We start from the raw sequence: 26,275 nt of genomic DNA, 5'->3' as shown, positions 1-26,275 counted from the left end.
CTTCTTCCCAACTATCCTATTAAAGGTTAAGTCGCTTTGATTAAATTCTTGTATCCCAGATAATTAGCCAACCTAAATTCATATCTCGCACACTGAAGCTAATCGTTAAAATCCATTATGCAGATTTTTCTAATGAAACAATAAAGCTTTGGTATTATAATTATCAAGTTTGATCGTGAAATCAATAATTCTAAATTGTAACAATGTTTTCATTTTCGAGGATGTTTTCCCTTATTAAAGTGTGTAAAAAGTAAGAATTACAGCATAGGGTTGAGTGAAAGTGAGAAGAAATGGGATCCGAATGTTTAAATTCCTCTTCCCTCTCTTTACTTTTCGTGTTTGGTGTGAAACTCGATTTTCAGCTGGTAAGGAGTACTAAGGAGGGAGGGGGAAGAGTACTCGATGGCTCGAAAGTTTCAAGATTTCCAGGAATGGACGACAAGTTCTGGCAAAGTCGTTAGGATATACTTGGTGCTTGCAAGTAGGCTCGACGTATGTAACAACCCCATTTATCGCCATTAACGTTTTCCAACACGCGAACCACCTATCTCCAACCTGTGCTATTCATTTCTGACCACCACACAATCTACGATTTACTTCCCTTTTAGCCTGAAGAAACTCGAATCTATATCGCTATTTCAAAAAATACAATCGATATCTATAATTTAATTCTATTATAATTTTGTAACATTCTGCAACATTAATGTAATTATTACATTTGATTCGGAATGATTTAACTCTCCCCCATCTATCCACTATCGAATGTTAAATAGGTTATATAATTACCTGTAATTTTTGCTTGGAATCGGCCGGATGAAGTGGCTCGGGACCGGTTTTCGATTGATCGCCTTGCAAAGATTCAATATTCTTCGTCCTAATAAATTTCCCGAAGAGCTCTAGGCCCTTCTCTCGGTCCATGAAATCGAGCTTCATTTTGCTGTAACAAAAAAGTCATCGATACTTTGATAAGTCAACCCAGTAACTTCTTTGGATTACAATCGCTTATTTAATTACATTATATATATATATATATATATAGGAAAACCAATAAATTTCTACCCTTCGACGAACAATAAAGCTCGTAACTTATAAAATCCCATAAGATCCCATCGCGTTACATGGATTGTAATGTTAAAAGTTCGGGGAGCGTCAACATCGACTGGATTAAATATTTCTTAACAATGTTGAAAATCTTTTTTTATAGGAATAAACGATAACGAGTGTACTTTCAAAGTCGAAATCCCGAAAACTTTATCAATATTTATCATCAAGCATGGACTCCGGATGGAAAACTTTCGAAATATTCTCGTTTTCATCTTCGCATCTTTTTTTGCGTGAGAGAAAAAAAGCATAAACTCGTTTGAATGTGAAAAGTCTCGTCTCGACGAGAACTTCCGTTGCAATTTCCGTTGCATCTGCATACTGGGGAAAAATATTTAATCTCGACGATTAAAACACTAGGTGGAAAGATATTATCAAGGTTGGTTGAGCTAATTCATTTGCTGTACTGTTATTCATTAAAATTGCTTTTCAATATTTTTTTTTATTTCTATGATATTCTTTTAAGTTTTAGGGCTCCAGTGTATTCTTAATGGTAATTTACGTGACGGAAGCTAGTGCAGCAAGGTATAGATATCAGAGTAAAATTACATAACGGTGAATAAACGGTGAGTAGTATAAACTTGCTTTTTCAGTTACAACCTTCTAAAGGTCGATTTTTTTTCTTAAATATTTAGAAACTTATACAACTTTTTAACTCTGCAGTCACATAGTTACAATGAGGTTAATATTGTTATTTGTTATCTTAAAAACACTATATACGAGACCTATAGCAATATTATGAAAAATACTTGAAAAACTTAAATTATTTTATAAAATTGCGGTAAATTAACAGGTTATTTGAAAATTGCGTGACTTATTGGGAGTTAATAAAACAGTCCTGTGAACAAAAAGTGAAACGCTTTTTGTTTCATCTATATACAAAAATGGGGAAAACATATTTAATGTCAACAATTAAAACAGAGTCAAATAAATGTCGAAGTTCGTCAAGCAAATACATTTATGGTACTGTCATTAAAATGGTTTCCCAATGTTTTCCTCTTTTCACTTCTATGGTACCTTCAAGTTTTTAGGGCTTAAATATATTCTCACTGGTGATTTACGTGACAGAGGCTAATGGAGCAAAGAGTATACCAGAGTAAAATTACGTAACGAAGAATGAACGTTGAGTATAAACTCTGTTTTTCATTTAAAGAATAAAACACTGCGAACTAAAGGATAGTAACGTTCGAAAACTTTCGTTTCTCGTAGAAAACCGTTTCTGATGCAGTACACTGAAAAACAATGGAACTAATGATGCAATGGGAAAAGAATCAATAAAAAAATTGAACGATTTATAAAATTAAGAGAAAAATGCAAAGGGAGTAAATTTAAATGAAAAGGAAGGGGAATGAAAATGGAATGCATGATTTTACGATTTTCCTAGGAGGATTTTCTCAGTAAACCTCACAATGAAATGAATCATAAAATCAAATTGATCACACCATTAGGAAGCTCCTTGGCTATTTCTGTCGAAAAAGTAAATGGAGCTTTACGGGGTGTACAAGGGTAGAGTGATTTGAAGGGGAGAATCTTTCCAAGTGAGGTGAAATTATCCTGTGTGAGAATAGGAAATGTGGGTGTTACCGGTGACCTTTGACCGGTCGCCCTTCCTAAAACTGTTTTCTTCCATTTTTGTGCAAAATGCCAACACGAATTATCGATTTATTTATATATATCGCTGCTTCCGCCACAGATCGGTAAAAACCACGAACTGTTTTTCCCTCGTTCGAACAAAACACAAAAATTCGCATATTTAATTTGCCAGCAAACTCCAACAAATATCCTCGTTAGTAGCGACTGTGAAAATGCTATTTTTTCTTTTGAAAAATTCATTTAATCCTCAGCCTAAAACTGTATAATTATCCGAAATACTCGATCGATAAATTGAATTAATTATACAGTCATCCGTATTCGTTGGCAAAGTTCAATTTTTTTATTAAACTTTTTGGCGAATTAAACGTGACCATCATTGGCGCAAGCAGCGGTAATTTTTTTAATTTTTAATAATGGCAACCGGTTATTGATCAAATAACCGTCGCATAGGCAAATTTCAATCATTGATCGGACTCATCTTGTTCAGCTACGTTTTCTATTTAATTGACTATAAACCTAAATGCAATTGGCTAATGGAATAAATTTCAGTCCCATTTCTTCGATATTAAAATCGTATCATGAAACTCTTGGCAAATTAATTAATTAAACGCTGAAGGTGGTTACACAGACTAAATTGCACGAGGTACAAATACTGAATTATTAACTAGTGAAGTTGACTACTAGAAATCATGATATTTGAACGGTATATATGAATTCCAGGGGAATTACCATGATGCCTGTTACGAATCATCGAAATAAAACTCATTAATAAAATTAATACAAACGAAAATTTGAACACTGAGGGAAAACTCCATGTAAAAGAGTAAATAGTACAAATTACATGAATAGCGCACTATATCATATCATTGCTATTGCAAGATGACAATATTTTTCAACATTACAGTGCAGAATTGTTAAATTCACTCATGTCACACTGGATTTGTTATAATTTTACTAACATTGTATACATTACAATGTGAAGTCAGTAAATTCAACGAACTTCCACTGTAATATTTGAAAATTGTCTTCAAACCTGGTGATAATCACTATTTCACAATTGAGGAAATTTGGCGCATTGCTATTCGTGCTATTTTAGCTATTTGCCCTTTTCTATGGCGGATACTTAACATAATTTTCAGTAAAAAAATGTAAGTGAAAACGTTTGATTTAGCATTTTCGTTGCATAATCGTATATATAGTAGGAGAATAACAAATTGTCCGATGTTTCCAGTTTCGCTAAACCGGATATGCCTCGTTCTTCCGGTGGCTTGAGAAAACACATTGCGCCATTTCTCACGTAGGGTTACGTAATTTTACTCTAACTTCTCGTTAGGGAATATCGTACCCTTTTCGCTGAAGCGCTATGAAATTATATTCCTCGTTTCACCTGTCAATGACAAAGTGTTTTATGTGGAAAATATTTATTTATTCGGTCCTCATCGTCCCAGCAGATTTATCTCAAGAACACCCCCTTCGAGTAAATCGTACCTTAAGCTGACATTCTGCCTTATCTCTCTTCACAAATTTCTCTCTTTTCGTCTACTTTATTCAAATCTACCCTCCTTGTATCATAATCCTAAACAATTTAGCATTTCGAAAAACTTTGCTAATTTTAAACCTTAAAAATATATTAATTCTAGATTAAAGGGGCTTTAATTGAAAAACTTTGTATACTCAAATGAATTTCCTTATATTGTATTCCACGACAATGTCTTTTATCGATTGGCGCGAAACATGTTTTTATATATGTATAATTAGAGAGTGAAAAGTGTTAATTAGCTATAATGTCATTCGTTAACAAACGTAGCCAGAAATATATTTTTTCATTGTTAAAACTCGTGTATTATATATATATATGTGTGTGTGTGTGTGTGTTAGGAATAGTAATTATTTATTTTATAGAAAGATTTATCATGGAAAATTCCATTCACTATATAACGAATTGTTACGAGAGCAGAACAAAGTAGAATTGTTAATAATCCAAATGCCTCTTTACGTTAATAAATTCAGTGAGAGGTGGAAAAACTTAGCTATTTTTATCGCCGATACTCGAATAAACTCGTATCGATAGTGACATCGGTAGCTGATAGTAATTTATTTCCCATTCTTGGAGAGTATTTGCTGGCAAACACAAGTACACAAACTGCCTTATCTTTAAGAGCCCCGATGCAAGATAAATAGAATTGTTATTCAATTTCCTCGATACCTTCTTTAAAATCATAAAAATATCTTTTTAACATCGGAAAATTTATTTATATCCAGCGTAGTCGTCAAAGCACTCAAAGGTGATATGGAACTGAGGATAATAAAATATAAGTTGTTTGATAAAAGTGTTAGGAAAAACGTTGATGGAAAAATAATTATTTTGCTACTATATTCTTCAGCTCAACGTGATTCTAAGAATAAATTGAATAAACTAATATGTTAGACGTATTAGCATCTGTAATTGAAAACGTTCTCTCAATTCTACATTTTTTTTTGTCTTCTATTATTTTGTGTGTGTAGGTGAGAACAGAGACACGGAAGGGATTATTAAAGTACGCTCTTGCAACAATTGTGTCCCGAAGCTGCAACGTAATTTCGCGTAATGCAATTAACAGTTGGATTCGCGAGATACGGTCAATTAAGTTTGGAAGCACAAAAGCTGCACGAGGCAAAAAGAACAACCGAGGGCCAAATTTCGAATACGACAATAAGTGGCTTACGTCGACTTAGAAAATTAATTTAGCCAATAAAAAAAGTACGAAGGAAACCAAGCTGTTGCACGTTTCCTCAATATATTTGCAAGTGTTTTTAGTACAGGTAAGTTTTTTTCGATCAGATTTGTATGCATCACTGATATTCATACGTGATTAGGTTGAATTGCATTATTCGGCGAAAGTGTTCTGGGAAGAAACTGAGCAAGAAATACTGTGTTATGGGGGAAGGGGGCTATATAGGTGAGGGATAGAGAGAGTGGGAGGGGGTGGGGTCAAAAGAAAAAGAGAGAAACTGCCCTGATACGAAGTTGAATCATAAATTTTATTATAGCTACATGTGCGCAGGTTATAACGCGAGAATGGAATATTCAGATCGGGTAGGGAATATATGCGTCGTCTTGCATTCTGCGGGCGGCGCTTTAAGTTGAATAAAAGATTCAACAAACAACTGGAAACGCAACTCCTCGACCTACATTCAAAACTAAAACGTTAACGGATTAGCTGCATTTAACAGTGACTCAAATTGATTTCTAAAGAAGACTTTAGCTTTTTAAGTAGTAGAATCAATATGAGGGACGGAGATGCAAGTAGTATAGATATTTATTAAGATAACGGTCAGGGTTTGTGCTATCTTAAAAAAAAAGAAAACTCCCATTTTTTTAAGGAATAGATTAAAATTCTGTGAAAATTTTGATAAAATTTATAAAATGTAATTGGATAATTTTGTTGCTGTGGGTAAAAGGAAATTCTTGTTGGAAATTATGAAAACTTCCAAGTGATCGAAGAGGGATAGGAGGCGTGGTTAAATCTAGTATCATTTTACCAGACTGTACGAATGATACAACGATATAAGTTTACCGTGTGTGAGTGGCGCCTGGGATTATAGAGTTCAGGGTGGTGGATCGGAGTTATAAACAGTGCAAGGGTTTCAACACAAGTTCACGTTCGCTTTAGAATATCGACGTAAGCTACCTCTAGATGGCTATTCTTCTCTCTATATGCCTATCTATCTTGTTTCTTTAGGCTTCTTTTAATCTTTTTTTCTTTCTCTGTTCTACTGTTTCCCCCTCCCCTCTTCTTCTGCATGAACAAATATTAGTCGTACTAAACCACTCGCTTATTCAATTATAAATCACGTTCGATCGGCTGTATAAACATCGTGTTTAAAAAAAATGTAAACCCTATTTTTCGCACTTCACTGATCAACAGTGATATAATTCCTTATAAATCATCCTCTACCAGAATATTGAAAAATTATTTGATTTTTTTTAAGTTCTTCATTTTTAAAATAATTTTAATGTAATTCTGCATTTTGGTCATTGATCGATAAGATATTTAAATCGAGTAAATTGACAGAATTTAGATTCGTCTTTGAGTCAATATTCGTAGGGAAAATAAAAGTAGCTCGAGGTAGTATATTTAAGCTTACACGTGTCGTAAATACTCGCGTTCAAGCAGGTAATTTTCGATAAGCTAGAACGATTATAAAGATTTGTAGGAAATTTGCAAAAGTGGGGCAGAATGTACGTAGGTATGTGTATTGGGGGAGAACTGTCATTTTGTGGTGCTTAAAAGGCAAAATTTTCCGACTTATAAGATCGTAGCTAATATCATGTAAATTTTATTCACGGCCATACCCTAACATCTATCCCCATTTTATTCACGCAGTTTTTCGACTTCTCCTATCCCCACTTCCCATTTTCTCCTTCAGATAAATTTTCTAATATACAAACTCCAGGCAAGCCAAATCTCGTAATAAAACTTGAAATATGAATCTCTTCTAGTGTTATAAAAAAGATCAGTTTCCTTTATTAACAAACAAATGTACCCCGATTATTCTTGTGCAAAAGGTCACAGGTGTAATCGTAATGAAAAAAAGTGAACAAGAAAATAGCTGACTTCCACGTGCAAAATGTTGGAATCTATATAAGAAGTAGAAATAGGGAAAAAGTTGAAGACTTCTGGATAAAAAGTAAGAAGTAAAGAGGCACGAATCGGGGTTTCCAGTGAAGATCCTAGCTAAGAACGAGATAGGATTCTGACAAAAAATGTCAAGGCAAAAATCCTGACAATATACTCGAGTAAGTATTTTAGATGGAGAATCGGAGGTGTAAAGAGTGACCTAAATATCTTGACAAAATGTGTAAACAGAAGTTTTTACTGGGAGCTTGGGATAAAAATCTCGTATCTGCGATGAGTAAGGAAGTAGGGAGAGGGGTGTCACACTATACGTCGTCGCTTATTAAATTGGGAAGTAAAATCGTCTGAAACAAGAAAACGTTCAAAACTACTCTATTAGGTGGTAAGGAAGGCCTTAAAAAATCTGGGATAGCCAGCAGATTTTACGAGAATCGTTCTTTTGATACAGTACCGATGTTCTATAATAAAGCGGAAATGGCGTAGGAGATGAACGAACATGGACCAAAGATATTGACAAAAATTAGTTACGATGAATTTTTTTGATCAAGAATTAATTCGGTATTTGTAAAAGCTAAAGATAATGATATAAATTTTCTAAGGAGATTGTTTAACTCACTCAAATGTGACTGAGTAGGATTATCTACTGTGATCATTTTTTTATTTTCTAGACAAAGAAACGTATGCCTGCTGTGCAAAAAGCCAATTTGGTGGTTGGTTGTTTAGCTTACAATCTATCAGCAAGTAAATCTGCCCAAAAAGCACACAACGATTTGTAAAATTTTTAGTATTTTATATTCTACGCCAAAATGAAAGACACGTATTTTTTGTACGTGTTTATATAACTTGTAAAGGGATGAAAACCTCTTTTGAATAAAACGAATTTTTTTGTTTTTAAGTGAATACTACGAAAATAATCTCAAAGAAAAGTGTTATTGCTTTTTATATTTTTTATTTTAACAGAGCAATTATATTTTATAGGAATTCTCATTTTTTCCCTAAATTCTGAGGCATAAAAAAATTTGTTTCTTATTTTGGTCCAGAATTTAAAATATTAAAAAGTTTAGCAAATCAAATTACACCATTTAAATAAGTTTACTCGCAAAATTACTCATTGAAAATAAGGAGAGAGAGAGAGAAAACGATTTTTCGATTTTCTTTCGAGAAAAAGAGGCGTATGCCCATGCAGAAAGCCGATTTGGCGGTGGTTATCGATCCCGTCTGTGTTCGTGGGAAAGTTTAACGCGAGCTTTGCCTTCATCTGTGATACTGTTTCGGCGTGATGGTGTGCATATACAGGGCAGCATATGACGCACACATGCAAAGGAATACACTAAAAGGTACATTTGCACTTGTCCCAAGGGACTTGGTAGTTGGGCGTGGATGCTAGGGAGATTCACCACTACACTTTCAATCCTCTCACTCACACTGAACACTTGTCATAAACCCTAATCCACTGGCCAAATCTGTTTCACTCCTATATACGTATTTTACTCACTGCTTAATTATTCGCTCGTAATTCCCCACGGTTAAACTACTTTTCCCCCATCGAATAATCCTTTTTTAGTGCTCCTACTTTACACCGAATCCAAGGAACTTTTTTCAAATCGCTTCACTCGTTCGCCTTGTCTTATCTTCATCCACTTGCTACTTTATCTGAAAATTTCAGTGTTTTATCTAGTGGAGCAATTTGCTCGTAACTATTCGTATTACTAATTATTTCCTGCTTCAATCACATGTATATTATAGCAGCTGCTGAAATAACTGGTTGATTAATTAATTACTGAAATTCGTCTCTTGCTTCATTTAATATTATTACGTTTTATCAACGCTTCGTTCAACAAATAATTATTTCCTTTTGCGCAAGAAAATCTTATGGCTAAACTCACGAAAATTTATGTGGGGTATTTTTTACATTAAATAAATTTGACTTTGCTGAGAATTACGAGAACATTTGCTATATCTGTAAGATCTTTCTTCATTCATACTTTCCTTCAGTCAACCAGAGAATTCAATTTTAATTTATTTACTCGGAATAAATTTGCACTGGAGCCTTTTCGAATCTGTAAACTTAAAAGTTTTTTTATAATATATATATATATAACGTTTACATAAGTAAATGTTGAGGATTCATTTAAATCAACGAATTTCTAACGTTAACAATTTTGATTTGAGTTTCCGTCGAGCGAAATGGAATGATTGAGTCGTTTTAAAATAGGAGGTATTGAATTATTCGAATGGTAAAATATAAATTAAGATTGAAGTGTCTGGTAAGAAGACATAAATAGAAAGTTAATTACGTTTGCTAGAAATAATGCAATTTTCGGATAATTTATTTAAAGATTACTGTCGAGGGAGAATTTTACGATAAGAGTTATGAGTGGCTAGTCTACTATTACAATCATTTTTCTACTCCGTGTCTGGAGATAAACGAGGTGATCAGAATTTCATGAGAAAAGACTACGTAATTAATATACTTTACTAAGGAAGGTTAGAGTGATTGTATGCGCAAAAGATTTAACTTTATAAATTATTTACTATCTATATGCTCTATCCAGGAGTAAATATTTTTCTTACATTACATAAATTGAAAAGTAATTGTATATATAAATTCAATCTATTCATTGTTACACCATTATTCAATTGAAAATTTAAATATTTATAAAGTTGTACAAATTTAATTATAATTATTATACCAGCAGAATAGTATTGGTTTGTTGTATAAGCATTTTGAGCTTCACCATCGAAGTGGAAAGTGTCAAATGAAAGCGACTTCAGAAGGTTAACCAACTTTCTCGCTATTTCTATGCTGGAAAATCTAGTTGAGCGAGGCAGTCGTGTATGCAGATTCACCGACTCGTTTTCACACATTATGCTGCAGAATTCAAGCATGCATTAACCCTCCTCGAGTCCATACAGCACGCCTTTTCCCCATTGGAACACGAAACCTGCTGAAAGTTTCCAAGAATTAAACTTCAAACGAAAACTACCCTTTCCTATCTCATATACGTGTATCAATTATTAACCCCTCGCTCTTAGTATAATCCGGTTTAAGTTTATCGCGTTGAGCAATATAATTTTAATAGAATAGTCGATAATTAAATTTTAAAAAATTTCGAATGCTGAACAAGTGCAGTGAAAAGCTCAGGGCACGTATATTTGCTAGGGAGTTAAAAATCACCCGAGGGTGAAAGTCGCTCCGGAATATTTCGCTGGTCGGCAGTCTGTCCGATAATTCCGTGGGGGATACTTCGAGTTGTTCGAGCCCTATTCGCCGTGGGCTCTTCGGATATTCTACCATCGGACAATTTCTCCTTCAAGGATTGCGAAAAGGCGTGGTTTCCGGATAAATCGTATACGTCACGGATTGCACAAGAAAAAAATCTGACGATTCGTAAGATATTCACCCTCTAACGCGATTTTTCTAATCCTAGAGTCTCTCTCGCCCTTCGTTCCCATCCTGATATACATATGGCATATGCTATACTCAAAGGATATATCTTACATTGTAACTTTACACGAAATCCGATAGCTCGTGCATGGATTTTTAACCCCCCAACCCCCTCCCTCTTCCTCTTTTAAGTTTCATAACACAAAAAGTAAATTAATTTCTGTTTTTCTTTAAAATAACGTAAATTAGTCTTAAGACTACACAAGAAAAAGATATAAGAAATCTTATTAAGATATTCACCCTCTAACGTTATTTTCCTAATCCCAGTTACTCCCTAACCCTCCGTTCCCATTTTAACGCATATAATATACCGTACTATACTTAAAAGACATCACGTTGTGGCTGTACACGAAATCCGATAGCCTGTGGATTTGCATCCCCCCACCCCCATGTCCTGTTTTTACGTTTCATAATGGAAGAAGTAAAGTAATAATGTAAGTTAATATAAAGATTGTCTAAGAACCAAATTTGATGATTCGTAAAATATTCACCCTTCGACGCAATCTTCCTAATCCCAGCCTCTCCCTCCATTTCCGTTCTCACCCCGATATGTACATAGGGTGTGGCACTTAAGATACCCTAGATTTAGAATATAAAAATTCACTTTTATCTATAACTATAAAAAGTATTAGTTTATTTTATATTACCTCTCTAACTGCAAATATATACAAAGGAGCTTCTAAAAAGCCCTATTAAAAATTAATATACACTGCTTTTATTATTCTATATTGAAAGGACATCACGTTGTAGCTATATAGAAAATCCTATGCTCATGGATTTTTACCTCCTTCTCTTGTCCCTCTTTTACATTTCAAAATGAAGAAATTCAGTTGATGCAAGTTACTATAAAAAAATTCTTTATATTGCTCATACGAATAAGTTGGAAGATTCTTTAAAGCAAAATGAGAATTTCGCTCTTTATGTTATACGATATTGGAAAAAGCAATCGAGGGTTGAATCAGTACGTTTTAAGTAGCGTCGATCAGCCTTGTACGTGAATTTCCAGCTCTTTTCAGTAGTACAATTTAAAATTGTTCTTCCGTGCCTTTCAAGGCTTTTAAAGTCACTCCACGATTACGTGCATTTTAATGCACGCTCACTCAGGAAAATACTGTTCTAGTATAAGAAAATGGGAAATGGAGCATGAATGGCTGAGATCGAATAGTTATGAATTATTCAATGGGAAATTAGTGTAGGTATTTGCAATGGGTGGGGATAAAGCAAGAGGAGGGAATGTTTGTCAAGGATTAGGAGTGTGAAGGTAAGACTATAGGACACGAAGGAGGAAAAGGAATGGAAAAGAAAAAGAAGGAGGAAGGGGGCAGAGAAAAAACCTGCATCTAAGCTGAAATATCAGCAAGTGGAAAAACAGGTTTAAGGCGAGACTGTTAAAGTAGCGAGGTTGGCTAAATATACGTGCAGCATAGTTGCCAATGGTACGCAGAGGGGGGAAGGGGGCATGTAGAGGGGGTTGCACGCTAAGATCTCGCCGAGATCGATAAACCTTAACGCTGACGATCCGTGTAAGCGATTGAGCGTCATTACTCCAACGGTTGGCTGATAAAATACCAGCTGACATTTATCAGCCAACCCCATTTCTCCATTTTATGATAAAAAAAGAAAACAAAAAACATCCCTACCTTACTTTTTTTATCCCAAAAGTTCTCCCTACATTGCGTTTGGCATTTCTTTTTTCGTTAGAGAATTATTGTAATATAAGAACAACTCGGTGGTTTGACCCACTACACGAAATAATTTAATCGAGCGGTAAATTACATTACGATAGCAATACGGTATTTGTTCAATCGGATCAAAATGCTCTTATTTTCATTAATTCGATACGTTGATTCGCACACACAAATAAATGACCCCAATACAGAGGATGTTTTCTCACGGATTTCAAAATCATCGGATTTCTACAGCTACATAGAGAAAAAAATCTCATTCCACACTGGAGTGTAACAGCACTGAGAAAATAAATTTTCCGCGCACTATAAATTACACAGATACCGACAAGACTGGAGTAATAAACAAAGCTGTAAAACTTCCGAACACTTTTTGGTGATTTGCTTCATTCCGTCGATTCACGACGAATTAACTATAGAAAAAAGTAAAAAATAACAAAAGATGTAGAAAAATGGTAAAAATGTACAACTTGCATTATAAATATTTTAATGTTAAAATAATAGTGTATTTAAGAAATATAATGACTATACATATAGGACATTATCTAGAATCGTGGAAAAAGAAATATTAAATTTTCGATATAACTCTGGTATTGATAACAGAATAATTTTCTGGATGAAGGTAGGATGTGGAAAATTCGTGAAACTCTCCAAGTACCTACTGGAAGTTATCAGCCATATATATTTCCCATACGGTGGCTCGTGTTCCTTTTACCCAGGAACGACTCTACTTGCTTTAACCTCTAATTCCGGTATTTTCACCAGTGAGCAAAGCTTATTTTCCAGTAGCTCTTCTGAAACAAAAATTCATCTTTCTCTCAAATTCTTCTTATTCCTCTTTATCTATCTTTCTATAAAACTGATAAAAAAAAATTAAATAACTAATTTTAAATATCTTTTATTCTTCATCCAGTCTCTGCCACCACAGGTCTTCAAATTCATTTGATCAAACCATATCATGATAAACTTTCCATTATATACAATTCCAAGTTATATCCGGTTGTCAGTAATATAATTTATCGTTACTACTTCCAACAGGCCGCGATACTAAAAGAAAAATAATACAAAAACTAAATTCTCTTAATAAAAGGAATAATTTCCTGCCGCCCTTCCCCCCACCATAAAGACAGTTTCAGTTTATAAGAGACAAGAAAGCAGGAATACTCTTGCTTCTCATTGCGAATGGATAAGGAGAAATATTCTCGTGGGGAGAATATTAAGAGATTGATCGAATGAGAATAGGTAGATTTCCTTTGAAATCAAAATAATATCAGCTGCTGTAAGAAGCTGAAGAGCTTTGACTTCGAAGCTATTACAATAAAAGCGTTGGATTATGGATGCTATTGTCGCACATAAATTGCACTTATACAATTCTATTTTACGATTGTGTCTTTGATGTATAACCATCAGCTCAGCACTTTGGATCGTTAAATAAGATAAATCTGTTTCAAGCTCATACATATCACCATTCCATATGCACCACTCCTGACTCAGTAATCCTGTATAATCCTTCCAGAATGATATATTATTTAACAGTGCCAAATATGAAAATTATTTATTAACAAAAAGTAATAATTACATCTATTAATATTTTATTATATTACAAGATATATCAATTATAACAGATATACGTTGAATATTATACAATGGTATATTGTTACACGTGAAAATTTATATTGATGAATTATTTAAATGAATGCGTCGCTTTTTTTTTAATTTCCTGGTGAATTAAATGTTCTTTGTGCTAGGATTGAATGGTGAATAAATGGAGAAAGAAATGATGAAGATCGTGGGGTGTGCATCAAACATCGAGCAGCGTTCGTTTATAGAAAATCTCATCGATGACAATTAGGGAAATGTCAGTTTGGGTGGTGGAAATTTCTTCTCAAGTAGGCACTTGTCGCTGCAGCCTATCGTAGCTCACTAAGTTTTTTTTCTATTCGGCTAGCTGCAATCAGCACCATTCCTCCTCGTCGAGACAAAGAATACTTGGTGCAGTGCGTGCTGCTACTACTTCCTTCACTCTAGCTGCTACGCCATTTTCTTCCACGTCATTGGTTTTCTATTTGACCCCCCCCCCCCTCCCCCTCCCCATCTTTATCTTCCTTCCCTTCGCTTCTTCGATCTCTCCCGCCTTGAGAAAAACTTAGTTTCTATATATAAACTGCAAATAAAATTTTGTACTTTCTTTTTATTTAATCGTGTCGTCCTTTTACCTTTCTTTCCTACTTTAACCTTTTATACCCTTCCTCCCTATTCATTTATTCTCTTTTTTATGTTATAAATTATTGTAAATAATTATAACAGTAATTCTCTCTTACTATATATGTTTTTAATATAGCTTCACTAAAACTTATTTTTTGTCGACGTTCAGTATTCTTATTCCTCTATTTCGCTCTCCTGAAATTTGTCTCCTCTCTGGATCTTTCGAGTGACTTCACATTTATTTTCCTCAGTTGCCATGCGGAGGCCTTGCTAAATCGTGAAAAATTTTTTGAAACTCTTCTAGGGAGAGTAGAATATGTTTTGTGATATGAGAGCAATTGTCTTCGTGTCGCCTTCTTCCACTCACTTTTTCCTTAAATATATATGGTCACACACACACACACACACACACATACATACAGTCTTTCCTTTATTTAGTAAATATATAAAGTTCACTCTGCAAAAAATTGTTATGCAAATTGTTTACAGTCGGTAGTCTATTCTTTACTACACTGGAATTGCACTAATGCAATGAGTTATAATGAGAAAAGGTATTTTCCTTCTACTTCAATCTATTCCAACAGTAGTGTGGTCGAATAGGAAATTTACACTTTTTTAACGAACCGTAGATAATTATTTTTGCGAGGTTAAAAGAAATTATAGACATGTAAGGTACAAATGAAATGTGATAATTACAATCGACATGATTACATCCAGAAACATCTGGATTGTATCACGATTTAATTATTGTAAAGTTAAGTGACGAGAAGATAACTATTGAGATCCAATAATCATTTCAACCGAAGAATCGCTATCTGAAATTTGCAAGCACTTCGCTAATTAACGTTTTATCGATGAACAGCCTCTTCCTGCTTTTCGCTCGTAGCATACGATCGATATTTATTAGCTGATCGTTTTAGGCACATTATTTGTCTCCTAGTCGGCAAATATAACTATTATATCTAATTACGATGGAGCCTCGACAGGAAATTTATTTCAATATCATATTAATTCTTTTCAACTATATATGAATCAAATAGCTTGACTATATTTGAACACTGAACTAAAAAAGGTAAGGTAATTGAAGAAAAACACTTTGAATAAACCATACAGAAATGGAGTCTCGGTGGATTATTTGTTCTCTCTCATAATTTTGAAAGCAATGTTTGTGTGCCTTTTTGGTTGAAAGTTTTCTCAATTATTTTCTAAAATTTCTTAATTATATAATACAAAAATATAGTGTTTTGAAAAACTCTCGAAAATAGCTACTACGAAATACAATAAAAAGATATTTGTATATGTTCAAAAAATCAAGTAAAGTAGCGATATCTCCCCAAGTCAGAGATCTTTCTTGATTTGCTAGAATGCTACTTGGATTCTTTTATTTTAGAATTCTCGATTTGCACAAGATTTGTGCCGAGTCCTTTTAAAACATTGTAATTTTCTATTAAAAAAGATAGTCAATCCATTTCTTTAAATAAACTTTATTTTGATTGGTATAAGAAAATAAAATTTAGAATGTAGTTACAAATGGTGGATGAAAAGATGGTAGTGTTGGAAAGAGAGTAGAGCAGCGATATCTCTCCGGAGCAGGGATCTCCCTCGATCTGGTAGAACGTTACTTGGGACCTTCTTATAATCTAGAATTTAGGGGATACGATCCGTGCCAGTGTGCTTCCCGAGGGATCCTTAACTATTTATCGAACGCGCCTCGCGTAAGTGAACGTCAGTTGCTTGCCAACTCTTCCAATTGTCCCTCCGTAGAGCTCACTCATCCAAGGAATACTTCTCTCATCCTAATCGTGAATGCCTTTCTCGCACCCTCCATTTTCCTATCATCCCTTCTCATCCCTATTATACTCCTTACCCTTTTCCAGCCATTCTTCGATTCAATGAACATCCACACTTTTCTCCAGCCAATACCCCAAGACACCTTTACTTACAAATCTATCTCGAGTCATCCAATTTAACTAAAAAAATATTCTTTTATAACATTCGATGTTACATACCATTATTATATATTATTTTCGCTTGAAATTAAACAGGATGATGGCGAAAGTTTTAATTCGGATCGAATGTATTCAAATTTGTAAATTACCATGTCAAAAGTTTCGATATGCTTCAGCGATGTAAGTTTAATTCCAAACGAAACAAGCCAAAACTTATCTCCGAAATACTAATCGTGCGTGAAATCAAAATAACGTGAATATTTTTATTTCCAATGTTTATGCAGATTCTGGTACACGAGATATTGATGTAATGCCTTGAGACGTCAATTATTTAGAACTTGTCTAATATTTTGTAATTAGGACAACATTTGTATTAACCTCCAATTGATTTTCTCGTATCTTATATTTATGTAACTGCATGTGTGTGTGTAATTATATGTAGTTGTGTTTAATAATATCTTTTGGGAGAATAGTAAGCTTAGAAGGAATAATGAGTGATAATTCTCGTATTTCATGAAATATAATACAATAACAATCTAAGATTTACAAGATAGCTTATGTTTCAGGTAGACAAGTGCAAACTTTATGAAAGTTGAGTTTTCTGCAGAATCAAGTGTACAACAAGTGGCTCGTTTCCTTAACTATGGGGTTTCTATCAGAAACTATAGGATTTGTTTTAGACGTATTTTATGATTAAAATGCAAATCAACAAACAATATCATACTTAATTAATTCTGCGACAAAACGAGAAATGAAGAGTTAATAATGATTCTTTCAAGAAATGCATAATTTTTATATAAAACAAAAACCAAAATTAAATATTTCATATTAATGTCGTTTTCGTTTGAAGTGAGCTGCTTCTTAATAAATAAAGGCTAAAGGAACGTAAACACGAAATTCAAAAGACAAAAATAGATTTATTTTCAAGCAATAATAGAGACTGCATGGAGTTTTATCAATGAAAAGAGAAATGGATGAACAACAGCTTTATCCTTTTTCTTCAAGAATTGGAGCTTTTTATATATTGGAAAAACTAAATTGAAATAGAGAAAAAGTAAACACGAGAGGCTTAAAACTGACAAGATTGGTATATTTTTGCAAATAACAATGTAAGTCATGGCTTAGTCAAGAACATACGAAGCTAGTTAATTGAAAGAAGAAAGCTCATAATTCTTCGTTTCTCTTTTATCCACTATAATTCAATCGATTGGAATTTTTAAGAAGGTTGAGCCATTCTTTACCTTGAATTCGAAGCAATTGTATCATTCCTAGCTAAAAGTAGTACTTCTTCCACTTGAATAATTCAATTCGTTGATCCTAAAATAGTAATACCGTGTATCAGTATAGTTTATACTGTATTCTTTCACGAATATTAACAAATTTTTCCATTATATCAAAATGACAAAAATAATAAGTACTTCAAAACTCAGTTTTTTAACTAAACATATTTTCAAGGATAAAAATTTGATATTGGAAAGAGAAACAGGAATGTAGTATTAAACTTATAGAAAGTGCATAGTGTAATACTTGTCTTCATTTAATTTGATAGTGAAAGCTGAAGAATAGAATAGGAAAGGCAATCTCGAAGATAAACTATCGCTGGTAAGTGATTCGACGACATATTCCAGGTCTGGCACATCGTCGAGTAAGATTCCTGAAACGTGGATCGGAGGCTAAATCAGCTCGGTAAATTTGCGAATAGTGCCAAGGTCGTACAGAAGCAGTAGAAGTTCTCCCGGAAGCACATTTGTCCTTAAAGGGTTAAAACTTCAATGTCAAAATCTTCATTAAATAAAATTGTTTTTTAAAACTGATTTACGTAAACAAACAATAAATATTAAAATGATGAGACACAACAAGGATTCAAGAATTATCTATCAAATTGATCTGCTATCAGCTCTTCACTAGGGTTGGCAGGAAATATTTATTAATTTATATAAGAAAGAAAAAACTTTTATTCCTATAACAAAAAAGTGTACAAATGTAAATGACGTGTCTCGAAACGTTTTAAATGGCAGAATTCAATAAGAGTATTTTAGGTCAGTGTACAAGTAAAGGGGAAGAAGCACGTGGATAGCCCGAGGGTGGCCGATCTGATGAGGCAGGAAATTTATTTGAGCTACTGAAGAAAGGATAATGCTGAACGCTGGCGACGAGCCAGCCTCTAATCTGACCCTCTCCTTGCCACCGTGAAACCGTTGTGCTTTCGAACGTCATTTGTGGCAACCCTGATCTATCCATGGCTAAGGAACACCTTCGCGAAGCCTACATAATTCAGCTCGGAAGAGCTGTTCACAATCAGCTGACACCTAAAAATCCTCAAAAATTCCAACTGAATTTTCTCTTTAACCCATTCATCACCCCAATCTCTTCGTCATTCCCCCTCATCTATACCTTTTATACCGCAAATATTTCTTCAGCCCCCATCCGCCCCCCCCCCCCCCCTCTCCCTTTACTTCTTTTCATCTCACTCCAATTGTTCCTTTCAATCATCAGCCAGCATTTTTCCTTTGTGGAAATTCTCCCCCTTTTTCGCAGATGCATATTTCAGCAGCTCTCCCTTATCTGTCATGGAAAAAATATTTTCTCCGCCCCTGTGTTTGTCGATAATAACGACTGCCAATGTAATATCCTAAAAATCTTTCTGAAACATTTTATTGTTACTCGGATAATACTTTTGCTTTAAAAAAAAATCTGCTATCATTTGTCCTTTGAAACGAGTAAATAGGGCTTTGTTGAATTTTATTAATAGGGGCACATTTTGCAGGAAATAACTAAAACTTGTTATCTTAATTAAATACGGGTCTTTGAAGCTGCTTGCCTCTTTGGTTATCCATGCTGTACAATTGTGGTTCTTCAGCACTGCCGTTTCGGGCTTTAATTAAAAAAGAAATTAGTAGATGACGTGTTTGATTATACTCGCAGCGTGATTTTCCCTGTTTATTAAGGAGATCCTGGTGATTTCTATTGAGAAACTGCTTAACCACACCAAAGTGTCTCACACTATGATGAGTCATACTACTTCCTCTGCCAATTTTCAACGTTTCCATTATTCTAGTACAATCAAAGAGATCGTCCGTGACCGAGTATATTAATTAAAATTACAATTCATTGTCGATTATTTATTCCGAAGCTCCCTTAAAACTTAATTAAAAAAAGAAGACTAATCAGAATCAAGAAAAATATTCAATTCTCAAAATATACAATTATCTCTTTAAAATCCATTAGCCTGCAATTCCCAGCTGTGAGTCAATAAACCGTTCCTCATTCCAGATTGTGAAAAGAATAAGAGGAAGAAAACTTTCGATTGCATTTCTCCTATGCTATAAATTGATAATAACAGAGGTCTCATTGAATTCCTAGATTGACGCAAGTTTCTTACCGAGGGGTGAATTCAATTTCGATGAGTTTTTTTCTCGACTCATAGTTGAAGAGAAATTAAAGACGTTATGGGTGATTTAGAATTTTCTTCTGCAGAGAATGCTTGATAAGTGGTTTAATTGAAGGAATATCAGGACCGAAATAACTCTGGCGATTGGAAATATCAAGTGGGGTAGAAATATAGGTGACGAGGTCGTCATCTATACGGTTTCACTGCACTTAGCCTGCAAAAGGTACAACTGACAATCCCTGTAAGCCTTAAATTGGGCCACGGAATAAAAGTCGATGCTATTTCAGGTGAGGATCCACCCCCCAACCCCTACTTCTCACTCTTCGCGATCGTATCGCACTTGAGACGTATCTCGTATATACAAATAGCTACGATCAATTCTACCGTTCATAAAAATTTAACCATAATATAGAATAAAGGAATATTTAATGCAACAGTTCCACAAAGTATTATTCAGTGTTCCAGCTAATTGGTAATAATTAAGCAATTATTAAAACTTTTATACGAGAAATCCAAACGTGCTATTATTCTTTGATTATGTTAATTTTGGTTTGTTAAATAAAGAGAATGGTATGAGTAAAACAAAAGCTTTTTATTCGTTTTTCCTACTAAGAGAGAGATAGAGAGAGAGAGAGAAAGGACTTCTATAAGCTTCTCATAATTGAAATAAGTCGCGTATGTACAAGTATTAGGGCGATACAAACCTACATAATGAAAGTAAAATAAAAATATATAACTGTATATGCAAGAAAAGTTCACGAAACGAGATAAAATTTGAGGATGATTAGTGTTGATCTTCTTCATACACAAAAAAATTATTTTTACTAGTATCTGACCTATGGACAATTCTTCGTCATAAAAATGAATAAAATTTACTGATGTAATGAATATTTCATTACCTTGATGAGATCAAGTGCATTGTTGTAATTAAAATGTTCATTGGTTAAGCAAAGGTTAAAGGAATTTTGTCTCTGGATACACCACTACACATTCTTATTTTAATACCATTGTGTAGGTGTACATGTATAGCGAATAGCTAACTGTGATAACTCATACAGCTTCATACACGTCTTGTATTGTCTATACATACGTACCTCTACACGTAATATGCTGTATATCCTTGATACTATGTTTCCCACACACTGGTACAAAAGTGAAACTTCTTAGAACCTGCGCTATACAATTTACGAGCTTCTTACAATTTTAGACTGCGTAGCATTTACGTCATACTGCGCGAGCATCGCTAAAATATTTTTATCCTCCCCATTAATAAGTAAGACATATCAGAGTAATCCTCGTACGAAGAAAACCAACCCCATCTGCTATACATTATTTTCTTTGAAAAAAAAAATATTTTTTCTAAATCACCTAACCCTATATAATAACGCAAATTTGAACTACCAAATACACAAATCAACGTATACAATTTTTTCTATCAAAATTTCTTTCACCATTAATTCATCATTACTAGTTTAAACAATTATTTGATTTTTTTTTCATATATTTTTATCGTATTTTTTAAGAATAAAATCTGTTTTTGTTATTATTTTAAATCAAATATTAATTAATAGCAAGAATAAAAAATAAGTTGCGTTTACCTTTGAAATTGGAGAGGAAAGTTAAAAATCTGCAAATATTGTGGAAAACTGTGAAATAGGTGGAAAAAGACCTTTTTCGCGATAGGCTATTGGAACGATAAATTCGGTCTGCTGAAGGGGCTTATCTCCGAAAGCGCATGGAAAAGCGACGCAAAGGGCCTGAAACTTTCCCTGCCTATTAATTTATTGTATCCATTAAGCCAACAAATAACTCGAACGTTGCGTTTAATCGGACTTTACGAATTAGCTTTCTTTACTTGTTCAAGTAGTGCACATATATACATATATGTATACATATAGCGATAGAGGAATAACAAAAGAAATGTTTCATTTATCAAAATAAGTACTGAAATGATCGAGGCTGGCAAGAAGGGAAAATTTGTAGGTTCATAAACGGAATTTCTGTGTTAAAACTGACCGAGAAGCAGGTTGAAAGGGTGAATTTACACGAGCCTGTATTAGCCAGTGAAAATGTAAGCTGTTGAACTTGCCTAAAACATGCAGGTGGGTCGTGGTAGCTGAGGTCGGTGGAACAAGGGAGAGGAGGGGGGAGGGGGGTAAAGGGAGTGAAAAATGGGAAAGCAGGCGGTGAAACATCCTTCAGTGTTCAACTTTGACCCGGATTTGCTTCCGAGGCACCCTTCCTATTAACCCTGCCACGGCTGGCACCCAGTCACGACTGACTCTTGTAAACTCAAATCGATTTCGGCTATGAAACAAAGCCTATCCTCTTAGTTAGACCTCCAAATGTTAGAAAAGTCTACCCTCGACGCACGTGCATTTTAAAAATAGCAGGTACAATTCAAGAAACTTCTATCTCCTCCCCTTCTTTTGTTCATGCGTATACTATTCTTCATTCTCTTTTTGACGGAACCAATCGTATGGAAAATCTGATCTGACTTGTAATTTTTGTTTCACCATTCGAGTCGATTTATGTCGCGAGACAAAGAGTGTCTTTTCAAGCTCCAAGCAATCATAGAAGATTTTCCACGAACGCGTGCATCTAGAAACAATCTGGAAAGTTTTACGATTTTCTCGAAACTCCTATGTCACTGCTTTTGAAAATGTTCGATAGTAGGATGTGAAATTGCTGTTTTATCTTTTTATTGATTTTTTCATATCATTCAAAAATTTAAGTTTGCAAATCTGATACTTGTTCATCTAGATTTGCTTAAAATAACTTTCCTTCGACGCTTATCTCGAGTTTATTTATAAATTCGTCTAGCAAGGATGTAGAATATAGCTCTTCTTTTATTTATAATGATTGCTAATCTTAGATTTAGAAATTGCTGTCTTATCTTTTTATCGTTTTTTAATGTTATTTAAAAATACTAATTGCAAATCTACGCTTATTTATCTAAATATGTTTAGAATAATTTTCTTTAAAGCTTTCCACATAGGTTATTAATAAACTCATCTAGCAGAAATATAGGACCCACAAAAAATAAACTTCGCTTGTAAAAAAGCGGCAAGCACCTAAATCGTCTAGCATAATTAATATAGTAAAATAAAATATTTCAACTAAAAAAATTAATGAAATCCGAATGTTAGGCATGTATATATTTTTACCTTGGCAAATGTTAAAAGTTCGAAAAAAAAATAGTAACATAAAAGTTACTTGCCGGGGGCCCGTTGTATGCAATCGTATTAAATAGCCATATTTTGAACTTATGAAAAGCAACGCTTAATTGCAAGATAGCGAGTTACATATGAACATTACGGGCCCGGCAAGTAACTTTTGTGTTACTATTTCTTTTTTCGAAATTGTAACTTTTGCCAAGGTAAAAATATATATCTGCCTATAACATTTGGATTTCACTAATTTTTCTAATTGATATATTTTATTTTACAATATTAATTATGCTAGACAATTTATGTACTTGCCATCTTTTTTTACAAGCGAAGCTTGTTTTTTGTGGGATTTCATAAGGTTTTTTAAGAGTATATTAATTAATAACCTGTTACAAAGCTATAATTGTTACACCGGCCAAGTTAATTATACTATATTAAATGTTACGTAAAATATAGCATATTTAACTTAATCTAGCTTAGGGTGAGTCCCATCAAAGTCTGTAAGATAACATTTTACCACTTAAAATGACCAATTTTTCAAAAAAGACTTGAAATTACGGCGAAATGCGGGACAATGATACAGCCATATTTCTCAACAGAATTTAATGAGACTAGTCATTACTATAGCCATTCTTCACATAGACTGTCCTAAAAAGCTCGCATTTTCAAAAAAGCTAATAGTTTTCCAGTTATGAATGTTTGAAGATGGACGTGCGCAACAGCTGATCTACGCAAGAAAAGAAAGATGTATTTGCGCCGTGCAACTTCAATCGTTCATAACCAAAAAACTAGAAATTTTATTAAATATGCGAACTTTTTAGGTCAATCTACATGAAGAATGGCTTTAATTACGACTAGTCTCATAAAATCCTATTAAAAAATACGAATATACCATTGTACCGCGTTTCGCCGTATGCCTTATACTTCAAGCGTTACGAAATCACTTAATTTTGTTTAAAACTGATAATTAAATTTTGAACAATTTGGATTATATCGTTAAAATGAAATGTTCTTAATATTATTTTGGCGATATTTTTATGTAGCTATACAGATTAGGGACTAGTGTAAGTTGGAGGAAAGCTTTCGCACAATAAACTTCGATGCTAGAGTGGGGGAACACGTGAGCTGCGAGATGGTCGAGAGGCTAGCTTCTTTTCTGAAAATTTTTAGTTTTCGCCCACCTCAAAAACGCGGGACAATTGTACCGGCTATATTTCTCAAACGATTACAATGCTCTTATAGGCTTGTTGGAATCGTTAGATCTGACACCTTGTCATAAAAAAGCCGATTTTTCGATCTGTTTTGCTTTTAAATATTATTAATAATAAATTTTTAAACAATTTTATTCTTTCTTCATTTTTTGAAAAATACAACTTTTTTATAACACAAGGTGCGTATCCTAACGATTCTAACAAACCCAAAACATTGAAATCAGAAGAGAAATAATGCTAAACAATTGTCCCTCGTTTTCATCTCCATAATGTTGGTAACAAAGGGCTCGAGGGATCCCGTAGCGGTGTAACCCTGTATCCTTTCTACGTATTGTAAAACACTCTAACTAAGCTGTCACCTAAATGTAAATTTCAAGAAGGTAAAAAAAGATGAAATCAACTAAAGTTTTTAAAGCTTTATTTCAATGTAATAATATAAGGAAAAGAAAATGAAATATTTAGTTCACTATGCAGTGGATGGAATAAAAAGTATATTTTTCTGATAACCAGTTTTTCATTGCTTGGTATAGACATATTTACAAGTCGATACAATAACAGCCAACACAAAAAGATACGTTTGATGAAGGCTCGACAAGCCAGTTGGATGAATATGCGTTAAAAGTTGAGACAGCATTCTACCTTTATCTAGGACTAAAGTGTGAAATCCCTTGCCTTTACTGTACTGAAAACTTTCTACATTTTTGCTGCGAAACTTCGTAATCTTCCTCCAACATATCATCATCGATTCCCCCTCGTACACATTCCTATCAAACAATTCATTATAATCCTGTTTATCTTTGGTTGGCTGTGCTGCATTTGTTTCTTTGACGATTATGAGCGCAGTGTCCATAGTGTCAGACAGAGGAGACATAGACGTAATCTCAGCATAATCCAAAATTAATTCTTCAAGGAAATTGAGTTGTTTAACCCCGAAGTTCAAATGGAGTAATCGTGCATGCCCACGTAGCTGACCGACATGGTTCTTCATCTTGACCATTTCATCTTATTACTTCTGAAAAAAGAACTATATTAAATGCACTTGCATGTACTAAAAATAAAAATTCATTGAACTTGTAAGTGATCGACTTCAATATTTCTCGATTTTATTCCCAATCTATGGATTTTAAATAAATATTTTGTTATTGTTTTTATAGCTACTTACAGCAAGCATTAGAGGGTTATACTATTCCAAAAATTTATATAAATGACGTATTTAAATTCACATGTGAAGCTTATAAGATGGACCAGACGTTGTATTGAATATTGCAACTATACATATCAATTACCATACGATACATGATTCGTAAGTAATACTAACTGTGTGTGTTTTGTATGTTATAAATTATTATTACATAATTCTAGTATTAACCATTGTGATTATTTTTTAGTACTCGTACTTGGGACTCAGTCGCACAAATATTTTCGAATATTGCGTCAAAAATATCATTTAATGAGCAAATGAATCACGTAATTACTTTTCCTTTAAAAATTTGAATCAATATATTGTCAAATATATTATAATTTTAATGTTATTATGTTGCAGCTTATATATATATATATATATATATATATTGCGTTCGTAAAACAAGGCAATTCAGAACTACCTGAGGAAATCCAACATTCACTTCAAACGTCGCTAGAGACGGCAAAAATTAACTTCCGATGGTTTTCAAAGTACAATTTAGAATTCATAAAAACATTAGACAGAACAATGCGTAGCATTAAGAATTTCAAAAAAGTACAAAGGTCTGCGCTACCATACAATTGGAACATTCCAGTTGGATTCCTTTCCCTTCATTGATATTATATATTCTGTATTGTAAATTGTGTATTTATTAATAGAAACAAAAGAATACCTCATATATCGTACTTAAAATAACATAATAGTTTTATATTATATTTA

At 33.7% G+C, this 26,275-nt stretch overlaps 1 protein-coding gene across 1 annotated transcript in view; it reads right to left on the bottom strand.

Annotated features, from left to right (window-relative positions):
- The window catches only part of LOC136785818 (solute carrier family 7 member 14), a 73,087-nt gene that overhangs the window by 31,758 nt on the left and 15,054 nt on the right, over nucleotides 1-26,275 (bottom strand). The window contains exon 2 of the mRNA XM_066747099.1: nucleotides 787-937. Within this exon, the coding sequence (XP_066603196.1) occupies nucleotides 787-933 (147 nt within the window). The 5' untranslated portion in view covers nucleotides 934-937. The remainder of the gene's footprint in view (nucleotides 1-786; nucleotides 938-26,275) is intronic.

Source organism: Prorops nasuta, unplaced genomic scaffold (assembly GCF_024137725.1).
Source record: "Prorops nasuta isolate Cenicafe-Biocafe unplaced genomic scaffold, Cenicafe_Pnas_1.2 PNAS00003, whole genome shotgun sequence".
Classification (NCBI taxonomy): domain Eukaryota; kingdom Metazoa; phylum Arthropoda; class Insecta; order Hymenoptera; family Bethylidae; genus Prorops; species Prorops nasuta.
Note: the sequence above shows the minus strand (reverse complement) of the source record. Positions and strands in the feature narration are given on the sequence as shown.